Here is a 12,154-nt window from a genome sequence, read left to right as displayed (position 1 = left end):
AATATTTTGAGTGGATGAGAGAAGCACATACATTAAGTGTTTGAGACCTGCGGATAGAATAGGAGGCTTGGTATTTTTACAGTACTACGATCTCTTTGACATATCTCAGATTACAAGATTATATAGCCTTTTTGCAGATTTATGGAGCAAAGCCTAAGTGAGGCTATGACCTTAGGATATCAGTTTTATTCTTTGATGTATGGTTTGACTTGAGGACTGCACAGTGACTAGTCCTGTGATGACACCTAGTCTGCAAGATGTTTTCCTGCCTGCTGTAGTACCCGTAGGTGCTGCCAAACAGAGCTCCCCCATGCATGTGAATGTGGAACCGTTCAATTTTTAATAGATGGCTATTTATTTCGTGGTGGCTGCTGGTATGGACAAAACAACCCTAGATGTGTATGCGGGGAGATGAGTATAACTCAGAAGTATTTTCTACTTGCAAAATTAGGTGTTGTGTTTTAAAGCCTCAAGCTGTCAACAATGCTACAGCATTCCTGAATCTGTACCTGCCTCTTCCGCATACCCACTGTGTCTGTACTCTTGCTTTAGACTCTAAAACGGGGGGGGGGGGTGTGGGGGGGGTGCTACCCAGCAGTGAGTGACACTTGGTAGAACCGGGGCTTCAGACATTTCTCTTCTTTAACTTCCTTTCAGAGATCATTATGTTCTTCACAGGTTTATATAGTCCTTAGTGTCATGTGTACTTGGACATCCTGGCACCTCACTGCTTTGAAAGCAAGCATCGGGGCCGCAGCATTTGCATCAGTGCCTGATGGCTGTGTAACTCTGAATCCACAGCGAAGGACCATGACCAAAACTCAGCATGATGGGGAGGGAGGGGGAACTGCAAGGAACCCTTTGCCAACACAGACATTAGGAAACTCATGAATTAAGTTCTCACGTGCTAGCATATTAAGAAATAACAGAAAACGGACCTGTTTGAAAAACTTTGGCAGAAATTGCCACATTTTTATTCCTTGGGTAGGTGATGCATGCGCTTTAGATGAAATTCCTTGAAGTGGCTGAACAGAAGAATCAACCCAAGTTCAACCTATCTTCTGGCAGAGGAACGGGCACAATTCACTTCAGCTCTTGGCCATGACCCCTCTTGCCAGCTGACATATACCTCAGGGTTTGTTCCCATACGGCCTGCTTCCTTCCAATAAACTATTACAGTGATCGTTCTGGGCAACAGAATTAGCCTGCTGCTAATTTTGGTTTAAAGAACAGGATACCTCCTCCCCTGGGTAGTGTCTTGACCCACTGGACATCACAGCCTTTGTGTGTTTTGCTGTGGTCAGATTTTATAAATGCTCATAGTTTAACTTCCAGATACTCACATCTCACCTGTCAGAGGTGAATTTCCTCATCCCCACAGAGATTGTCTTGGGCTATTGTTGCTGTAGTTTCTCATTTTCCACCTTGCTGGAACATAGCTAGAAGAGTACGTGTTACTCATCAACATTGGTTTTAAAACTACATCCAGTATACAGAAGTTTAAGTGTGGTGTAAACGCACATGGGAAAGATTTGGATAATCAGATACAGAAGCAGCTGAACTAACTCCCTTTTGATATCCAAATAATATGCTTTTCTCAGGCTATCAGGCAAGCTTTTTTACTTCTTTGATTAAAGAAGTAAAGTACATTTAAATATACCCTATGAGAAAAGGGTTTATGCCTATAAACTGCTTTATTTTAAAGAGATCCACTTTCCTTCTCCTCCCTCTTCTGAGCATACAAGCCTAGCTACTTCGAGCACTAGTGCAACGTCCTGTGACCTGTTGAAACTGGGCTGTAATACCAAAAGGCTAATTTATTGTGCCAGCAATTGCAAAACAGTTTCCACTATTGGTGTGTACTTTTTTCTCCGGCTTCTTATTTTTTTATCTCCTTTCTTTTATAATCTAGAGCTTTGACTCATCCAAATCTACGTGTAGTTGAACAGAGCAGGCCTTGTAACTTTAAAGCTATCTGAAGTAAGTTTTACAGTGGCAGATTTCCCTGTTAATTATTGCTGCAAAGCACAGATTGTGAGCGATAAGCTGGCCATTATCTTTCTGTCATATAGGGAGAGTAGCTGAAGTGCTGCTGGGCTTTGCTTATTTTGTTAAAGTGTTGGCAGCCTACCATTTAAAGGGTAAGATAACATTGTAGCTGCAGAAATCGTCTCATTTGTTCCTTTCTCCTAGCACAAACTTTTCTCTGAAGGATGAAAGGTTATTGAGGACTCCAGTTGTATTTTTAAAGAAAGGGAGAAATGTTCATTGAGAAGACCGCTTCCGAGTCGCTGCAGTGGTGTAGGTGAATTAATAATTCTGGTGTAGTTTCGCTCAAAAAACAGGTCGATAGCTGACTTCTCTCCAACTATTGATCATGAGGAGCTGAATGAGACAAGGTGTTGGCTTGGGGCAACCTTAACAGGGTTTTTATCGTTTCTAAGCAAGTGACTGAATGAGCTGAGGTGTTGGATTAGGCTTGTCAATAAAACAACTCTTTCCCTGGAGGCTCAGAAGGATGCTTGCGCACCACGCCACTTCAGGCTCACTCAGTTCTTGGTGTGGAGAGTTCTGTCACCCTGGTCCTGTTGCTGTCAAAGTGGACCTAGGAAAACCTCCAGCTTTAAGTTGCAGCTGTGCACGGCTGCTTTTCTTCTGCGCTCACAGCCCAGGACAGCATTTTGTCTTCAAGCTTGCTACTGATCCAGCACTGACTGCTTCCTTCCTCAGGCTCCCAGCGACTTCAGTTCTTAATCCTTTAAGCCACTCTGTCCTGTATCTCATTAAAAGACCAGCGCTCTCCAGGGGATGGGGCAGCATTGCAAATGGGTCATTTCTTTGAACTAGTGTGGGATGCTCGTGTAAATAAATGCAGTATTTAAGCCATCCCTTTGGGGCCTTCTGGTTAGATTTATTTACAGGCTGGCTGTTGAAACTCTTCTTGCCCTATAATAGATCCCTTGTATGCATTTCTGTTGAGCAGAGCGTTGCTTTTGAGGAGCTACCTACCCTGTGTTTGCATGTCAACTAGCCCCTAAGAGCTCCTGTGAAAGCAGCAAGCGTAAAAGGCATCTGCAGACAAAGGCATGTTTTACTCTATGACTTGATGCAGATATTCAAGAGTTGTCATGTACACCATGAGAGGTAACAGCCTATTTCAACCAGAGCAGAAACTGTTCTTTGGAGTAAGGACTGAAACGTTAACCAAATACAGAAATTAAAAATCACTACGGAATGCTACATAGTATTTCCATGCAATAAATAGTTTAACTGTTCTTGTAAGTGGGGGTGTGACATAAAGGAAGAGGAAGGGTGGAAACCTGGATGTTCTTGTGTTACCTGTGCTTTAAGAAAAGACTCTATATTTCATTTAGAGGAGATGAGGGAACAGGGGGAAATAACTAGTGGGTGTATGTCAGTAGGACAATTAGCATTTCCATCAAGTGAGTGCCAGTTGGCTCTAGAATTAATCTGATGGAGCTCGTTCCCTCCCTTCCCACTCCTCCCCTTGGCTTTGGCTGTTTTTCTCCAGGGTTTGCTTATATGACTTTTCTGTTTTTCTCTGGGCTTTTATGGTCTTTGTTGAAGTGATAACATGAAGCCCCCTGGGCTCCCACCACCACTGAATTTACAATCAACTGCAGGTTCTTGGTTACCTCTTGCATTTCACTGTTCCCACCCCCAGTTTGAATTTCCCTGCGCTGGTATGCCAAGACAGACAGAGGAGGCAAAAAGCCTTGTGGGCTGTGGTTGTGAACACCTCTGCAGCCGGCTGTACACCTTGTGTTGCTTGCCTTACAGGGACTCAACAGCACGCGAGCAGCTCTGTGTAAGCTGAGCCAGCACCCTAACCAGCGTGCTAGGCACAGGCAGTTCCTTGCTGGAAAGGAGGAAAGCTGTGTAGTTAAGGTAACGGTGACTGTATTTTCAGTCCCTGAAAACAGTCTCTTTGAACGACAGCCTCTAGCAGATCCCTGTGAACTGCTGCGCCTCTTGCACAATGAAGAGCTTGCTAATGAGCAAAGAGAGGATTTTCTGTGGAACTGAACAGACAAAACTTAAATAGCCTCCTCGTGCTGAGCCTAATCTAAGTACCACATGGAATAAAAACTAGAGCAAGGTTTGGACAAATTCCATTGTATTGTTGCTGTGCTTGTTGTCGATATGTCCTTTTCACTATGCTTCTGGGTTCGCTAGCTGGAGTGGGGAGTGCAAGCCCAAAATCCTGCATGCAGGTTCTGGTGGGGTTGCCACTGCTGTGGCACGGACTGCAACAGTTTACAAATGGTCAACCAAAGTCTATCAAGGAGTAGTGCTCTTTTCCTGACCCTGAAGTGACTCCATGAAGATGCCTCCTGCCTGTGCAGCCTTGTTCCAAACCTGGTGGATGGCTGTGAGTTTCCCTTGACTATGGCAAAGATAAAAGGGCTAGGCAGGGGCAGCACCATAATAAAGAGTCTGTTCCCATCTGCTTCTCAGCACAAACATGCCTCCTGACCAGCTACAGCTTAGAGGAACAGCTTTTCATCCTCTCAGCATCAGTACAGAGATCCTACCAATTAGGGCTTTACACTTCTGCTTATTTTGCCTACATCAGCTGCAATATAAAAGCTACAGTCCTTGAAGGACATCTGCCTTGTGATAGGTACAAGGAAGGACTATGAAAATTACTTCTGAAGCTTATTTTGTTGAAGTATTTTCTACATCTAATATTTATCTTGATCATGTAGAAGAGGTGGCAGTTTTAAAAAAATGTTCAACTTGCAATGTGTGTGAAGACTCCCTAAGAGTTTCAAGTTAAGGAATGTAAGTACTGAACCTAAGAGTAGCAAAGATGTCATACTAAAGCAAGTTTGGTTTTAGATGCGTGACCGGTGTCATTCAAGAAAACCCCTGTATTACCTTGCTGTATTTTTAAACGCATTAGCAGATGAGAAGAGTACAAGCTGATGTAATTTTCTAGCAGCATTACAGAAATAAGGTTCTGTCTCTTTCCCGCTTGGAGCCCGGATTATTTTTAAAAAGTAAACTAGGCTGAGGCCCTGTCTACAGGTTTCTATAGAGGCAGAGTTAATGTTGCTGTAGGCTTGGAAGGAGATACAAGTAAATGACCTTTAATGATCCAGATTTCCATAGTTCTCCTAACTATGTGTTTCTGGACTCTTTCTGCTGAAGAAGAGACTGCTAGTGGGTAGAGATCAATAGTCCTACTGAGCTCACATAGAGGAGCCCTCTGCATAACAGAGTCAGTGTACTTTCTTGTGAGAAACAATTTTCGTGGATGGATGGTACAAAAATAAATAGATCTTTTTACAGATTTCTAAAACAAAACTTTTTTTGTCATTTGCACTTGTGGGCTTCATCTTTTGTTGCTAGCTCCATGGTGCTAAGATTGAAATTTTAGTTGTTCCTTAGATTTAATGTTCACTTCAAATTTCATCTTTTGCCTTGCAGTTTACTTCCACTTACTGTTTAACTATCCTCCTGTTGGTAGGATACTTACTTGTGTCCAGGTAGTCTCTGTTTATGTACTTTGATTATACTTCCCTCAAAGATTGTTTGAAATCTCAGTATTGGGAGATGACAGTAACAAAAAGCTTATTTTCTCTTTTTAATAAAAAAACCCCAACATGTTGAGACATTTTTATTTCTTTCACTGATAAGCTCTATTCCCAGTCAGGTTACTTGGAATAAGAAACTGAAAGGAGACAGTTGGCAACCTTTGGCAACTCACAGTGCTCGTTGAACTCTTGGTAGAGACAGCACATGCAGAGGTGGTTGAACATGTTCCTGCAGGAAAGCACAAGGAAGAAAATGCAGATCCAGGCAAAAGACTATCAGAATTCTCCATGCGTATTTTTGTGCTAGTATATATACACTAGATACACCGATAAACTAAGTAGTTTACCTTAAGCATATACTAGTATTAGCAGTTTTTTTTAAATCCCCTTAACATACCCTTAAACAATCACCTTATTTTCTGCATCTTCACACACACACACCCCAAGTACTCTTAAATCGTGTTTGTGGGTATTGGTTGTACTTCCCCCCCCTCCCTCAGGAGGCTGAAACAGGGACACTTTTGTCATATGCTCACATAAAAGCAAAACATGCTTACTACAGATGAGTAGCCTTCCTCTCCTCCCTTTGCAACCATTTAGTCCTGTTTACGAAATACATAGATAAAAATGGCTCAGTTTTCCAGCCTGTGGTCCAACTTTCCAGGGTTAAATGTGTGCCTGTGTGTATACACGCGCATGCACACACTCTGGCTCGTCAGCCAGCAGAATTTTTAATTCCTGGGAGGGATCACCATATGGAAGTGGATGGACAGTAAGCTGTTACTGCACAGAGGAAGGAGGAATGATTCAGGGCCGTCTGCTGGATAGTTTTCAAAATGCTTTGGCAGTTTGACTCATCTATATACAGAGACTGAGGGGGGAGTCACAAAGAATGTCACTCTGCTGGAGGCGAGGATTTTGAGTTGTGCCAACACATCCATGAACATAGGGCTGAAGCAAGATGAAGTTGCAGCTCTTTTCGATTTGCTTCCTCGTTAGAAACGATAGAATTCATTTATGCATTGAGGTATGAACAAACTTAAACAGAACAACATGTTATAGTCACCAAAATTTAAGAAATGCATCTTCTAACCTCTGTGGGGAAGGGACTGGTCATTACTTTGCAGCAGCACGTAGCTCTAAGGGACTTCGACCTATCTGGCTTCAAAGTCCTCCTGCAGCGTAGATGCCAAATAATCTGGACAGCTTTAAGCAGGCTTTCCCTTTCCACTGGACACACGTTAATCCTTCTACTTGATGGGGGGTATTTGCCTTTGGAAGAAGCGATCCAACTTCACTGAAAATGATAGTGATGCAGTTCATCTCTCATATCGACCCTGAGATAGTTACTTTGGTTGTTTGGGTGTACTCTGTAATGGAAGAGATTTTCTATGTTTGCAGCTGCTGTTGATTTCCCCCACCCATATAAAAAAAAAAACACTATGAGTTAAGAAATTTCTTAATCCCTAGCATAGAGTCCTTTTTTCTCATGTACTGTTGATGCAATTTGTAGGACTGCCTGCAGCTTCTCCCTAAGAAATTCACAGTTTATATTTCATACTGCTAACTAAATCTTCCCCATCTCATATTCTCCACACCTGTATAACTTGAGAAAGTCTTAGATAGTTAACTACAGAAGAGTGATTATTACCTGGTTGTCTGAAACTCCAAACGTGCAGAAGCTCCTGTTGTTTGTTGTCCCCCCAAAAATGTGTCTTCAGAGTAGAAGCCTAGGGTGCAGCCTGATGGCTCAAAACTTTATTCTTTCACTGTTCACACCTTCAGTACTATTACATTATTCCTATTTTTAGCTTTAACTGATAGTCAGCGTGCCCCATACACAGAAGCCAACAAATACAGCAGCCTATAAACACAAGAGTAAAAAAAAAAGACAGCCACAAACTTACAATACTTGCAAACCAAATCACCTCCCCCTAGCCTTTTTATATACAGCTGAGCTAGAGCTGTTTGAGTTCACCTGGGACCATACTCAGGGTTTCAGCTGAGTAACCCTGCTGTGCCAGTCATGCCGAGGCTTTGGGGGGTAACTGGTAGCGAAAGAGTTGGCACATAAGCATGACACTGTTAGGAACTCCCAGCTTTCAAAGTTTGTTCAGAGCTTAAATACTGTTGTTACTAATGTATTGGTGTTCTCATGTTCAGGTTTTCTTTAATTCACACAATATCAGGGTCATACTGTTTCAGCTTACAGGGTTAGATTTGTAGTGGAGAACAAGTTTTAGTTGCTTCAAAAGTTTCCGAAGGGAACTCTTCAGAAGAAAAGCTGGCAAGAATTTTTTTTTGGTCCCACTTGAGAAGCAAAGGAACTGAGTGCACGTATTTTGCTCAAGTCACACCTGTATTAGCTGAATTTTAGCAAAAGCCTTACTTGAACCCACAGGATGCAACTCCGCTCAAGCTGACCTAAATCGGCGCTACTTCAGTCCTCCTGTCTCTGCCTGGAGCTTCCTGCTTTGTTCCTTATGACTGTGCTAATGTATGTCTGATTTTGGGGTTAACTGATTCAGGGAACTCAGTGTAGCTCCCCAAAGACCGAGCTAAAATAGGTTGGGATTCTTGGATACTGGTTTAGTTCCAGGACAAGCAGGGGGAGAGATGGGAATGATACAACTTGGGAACTTGGGCAGAATTCATTTTTACTTCAAAAAAAACCACATGTGGTGGCTTTCAAGTCTTGCTCAATGTTGCTGTTACGCAGGGAAAAAAAAAAGTATATTTGATTTAGATTTGTTTTCCCTTTTCTGTAACTGTGGAAATTACGCTGATGCTCATTTGACTCACTACTATTTCAAAATAATATTGATGTGACTAATATCTGAAAAATGTGCGTGTCGTTTGACTCGCAGTTCAGGGCTCATTTTATTGGAGGGCCTCTGACTGCCGCAAATTGCTTTAAATTGGCAGAGCACTTCTCATAATGAGCTATATTTCAACATAATTTAATTGGGTTCCCTGCCAAGGAGGAAACTGTAATCCTGAAGCTTTTTGATGGTGTCACCTGGGCAGTGGTCATCTCTTGGCTTGTGGGCAGGTGTGGATGAGTACAGGGTGACTCAGATGGTCTAACCACTGCAGTTTTAAAGACTTCATCACCAGGCCCTGGGATATTTATCCGACTTCTGCCCCATTGTGAGGAGCTGCTGGGGTCTGGCAGTGGGAACAGCAAGCCCTGCTCTGGTTTCCAGTGAGGCTGCTCAGCAGCTGGAGGAGGCTGCTGCTGCTTCAAGACTTTGAATCGGCGTGCGTGTGACAGCCAGGACCCCTGGCTGGACTGAGCCTTCCCAAGCTGTTAGCCATCTGTGTCTGGCTTGGGATGAGATGGCAAGCAGAAATACGGATAATTTCCCGCTTGCTTTTTTAGCTGGAAATGCACCTTGAGAAGCCCATAGGAAGGAACTGTGGCCAAAGCTTTTGCCCGCAGTACATGGGGCAGGGAGGGGACCGTATGCAGAAACTGAAATTTAAATCTGCCTGGGTCTGATATTACTATAATACTATGCTGTAGAAAACAAGAATTACAAAGACTCGGTGAGCACAGCATGTTTAATAGAGCACTCACCTAAGTGCTGATGCTGGCTACAGGGCAGCAAAGTTTGTGATGTCTTGGGACCCCTGCTGTGGTAGAAGCACGGATTGCTTTAAGATGTAACTGATTAAAAAGCAATATGAAGACTCATCCTGGGTCAGTTCAAATGTTTGATGGTTAAGAGTTAAAGATCAAAAAACCTCCTTTCTGCCATAAACCCTTAACCCTTTTGTCAGTATTCTGCTTGATTTTCACCACCGAGCTTTCAGGTTTCCCTGTTCTAATCTGCAGTATGCCTTGCAGATGAAATAAATATTGCCAGGTAATGAAATCTCATTTTCTGTTAAAGGATCATTGCAGGTAATCCTGTGACAGTGATGTGACAGCTTTACTTGCTGCAGAACTAGCTTGCTGCTTTGTGGCATGGGCAGACTCACTCTGTTTATGCCGTGTCTGAAATGCTAGGACCGAGGTCTTGATTCGGGTGTATAGCACGTAAAATTTGTATTGAGTAGTATGCTAGATAATATAGTCTGTGCTAGTTGAGGCGGTTAGGCTTTAATGCAAAGTGTGGTAGTGTTGCAATGTGTTTCCGTGCAGGCATTGTGACTGGGGCCGTGCTCTCTGCAGCTGCCAGGGACTGCAAGCTCTCCCAGTGCTCGGGTCTTGGGCCCCCCCCCACCCTCAGCAGTGATTCACAGCTCTGCTGGATGTCTCCAGTCGCTTCCAGGGGTCTAGCAAAATCCAGGAAAAGCCGTGCCGAGACTCACTGGAATGTGGATTAGTTTCATACGCATCTAAGGGCAAGAATGCCCAGGAGAAAAGGTGAAAGACGGCTCTTACGCCTCTCAGCAGGGGCTGTGAGGAATCTGTTTATGGGGCCAGGGCTGCTCCCTGCTTTTGCACATGCATGTGTTTAACAGTGAGAATAAAACCAGCAAAACCCACACACCGGAGATGTAATGCTCCTGAAGCATAACCTGTAACTCTGATTTTGTCAGGAAGTACCGTTCACGATTTTGGGGTTCTGAAATGAGAATCAAAAGATTTCAGGTCTAATCCCGTGTTCTTAAGCAATCTGTTTCATTCATCACCCCGAACTGAATTGCTGCAGCTGAGCAGTGTGAGTGCAGAATCCTCTTACCCTGTAGCTTTCCTCCCCGTATGACTTCACCGGTAAATAGAAGTTGGCTATAATTAGACATGGGGCTCGCATCTGCCCTGCACTTGCAACAGGGAGCCTTAATTCAGTGTGAATGGAATTTCCTTGGGCGTCAGGGAAGGAAGCACCAGGAGACCCTTTGCAGGGCACAGCCCTGACAACTCCTGTTGTCAACTCCTGTTGACAACTCCCAACTGCGCCTGTGCAGTGCTGGAATGCTGGTTTGGCTATCTGCATCAACTGGGAAAAAACTGCAGTACTTTAAGCTCATAAAGGGGATGTGTGATCTTTGTTTAGTTGGACTAGCTAAAAAAACCCTCAAACTAGTTTTCTCAAATTCTTCATCGTTTTCTGTCTTGTCAATTCAGCAAACCAAACGAGTTACAGTTGTTCTAACAACTTCACAGCTATTGCAGCCAGTTGTAGTAGAGATGTGTATATGAGGGAAAAAATGAATCCTGCAGACCAGCTGCTTTGAATTTGTGTAAAATCAGGGTTTGTGTATTTTGTGTGTCTGGGGAGGAAAAGACCAGTGAAGAGCAAATTCAGCTAACCTTATGTTTTTAAACTAAACAACCCCTCTCCCTGCTGAGTCTTTCTCAGCACAACAGTCTGGGGAGGTATGGAGGGAAACTTCACCCCGTGTCATCTGGAAAGTGTATGGTTTTTGAACGGGACCTTGGAGCTCTCTTCTGACAAGAATCTGGAAAACGAGATCAGTTGAATTTGTGTGTGCGCAAGCTCACCCTTAAGACACGAGTGCATCTGGTATTAAAGCTTTGAACTGGGCTGAAGCCCTGTGTGCATGAGAACAACTAATGAGAATTTTACTGGAGCTTGTTTTATGTCTCCTAGGCCATTAGAAGTAAAAAGGTCTTGACTGATACTGAGCATGAAAAGGCACAAAACAGAAAAGCTAGTTCATTAATGGAAAAGTTGAGCTAATTCCCCTTCAGACTGCATTTTCAAGTCTTTTGTAAGTGGAGTGCAAAAACGGGACTTTGTATGTTGAAAATAATTGCTGTGCAAGCAAAGAGGAGAGCCTTCCATTCAATCGTTGGTTCCCTGTGAAAACTACAGGAGGGAGCAGTCCGTGTGCTTTTGCCGTGAACAGGGAAATGCTGTCATCTTGTCTGCAGGTTCTGCACGCAGCAAATAACTCAGTGATGACATAGGTTGTGCTTTGGTCGGGGGGATAAACTAGGGAATCCAGAAAGTCTGTATCGGGGCAGTACAAGGTAACTCTGCAGACGATTGCAGAGGACCAAACTTTGTGGGAAGAGAAATGCCCTTTGGCATTACGGACCCGTATTCTGCAAAGGTCTGAGCACCTGCTGAAGTCCATGCGCTGGGAGCGGTTGGGCTGATGTCAGCGTGATATTTGTTGTATGTAAACTCCAGGGCATGTGTTTTTGCAGAGCGTCACTGGGGAAGGTAATCACCTGGAGGGCTAGAAATGAAGAAATGTTGTTGAGTGGCAGATGGTAATGGTTGTGATGGTCTTTCAGACTAACAGGGATGCCAAAGGAAAAATATGATCCCCCAGATCCTCGCAGAATTTACACCATCATGTCAGCAGAAGAGGTAGCCAACGGGAAGAAGTCGCACTGGGCTGAATTAGAGATCTCGGGTGAGTTGATTTCGTTTTGAATTTTGGTTCGGCGGAGTTGTCAGTACCCCAGGATTGCATCAGAGTCTTTCAGATGGGGGATCCTGTTGTGAAAACAGCTATTCTAAGTTGGGGGAGGAGGGCTAACAGACTTCGCAGATTGCCTTCGAGCTTGGCTGGCTCACGTTCAGCCCAGTTGATTTAAAACACCAACTCGGACTGGATGTGAGTTTTTGCGTAGCACATCAGCTTCCCTAGAACCATACCTCTGTCTC

General features: G+C 43.7%; 1 protein-coding gene across 5 annotated transcripts in view; it reads left to right on the top strand.

Annotated features, from left to right (window-relative positions):
- CNOT6L (CCR4-NOT transcription complex subunit 6 like) overlaps window positions 1-12,154 on the top strand; it is a 37,420-nt gene that overhangs the window by 9,116 nt on the left and 16,150 nt on the right. For 4 of the 5 annotated variants that reach the window (XM_056355209.1, XM_056355217.1, XM_056355227.1 and 1 more), the window contains one exon: window positions 11,779-11,900. In XM_056355209.1, the coding sequence (XP_056211184.1) occupies window positions 11,789-11,900 (112 nt within the window). In that variant the 5' untranslated portion in view covers window positions 11,779-11,788. Of the gene's footprint in view, window positions 1-3,803; window positions 3,910-11,778; window positions 11,901-12,154 lie in introns of those variants that run through there. The other variant, XM_056355235.1, reaches the window with a different exon arrangement.

This window comes from Falco biarmicus, chromosome 1 (genome assembly GCF_023638135.1).
Source record: "Falco biarmicus isolate bFalBia1 chromosome 1, bFalBia1.pri, whole genome shotgun sequence".
In the NCBI taxonomy this organism is placed as follows: Eukaryota; Metazoa; Chordata; class Aves; order Falconiformes; family Falconidae; genus Falco; species Falco biarmicus.
The sequence above is the reverse complement of the archived record's forward strand: the minus strand, read 5'-3'. Positions and strand labels throughout refer to the sequence as shown.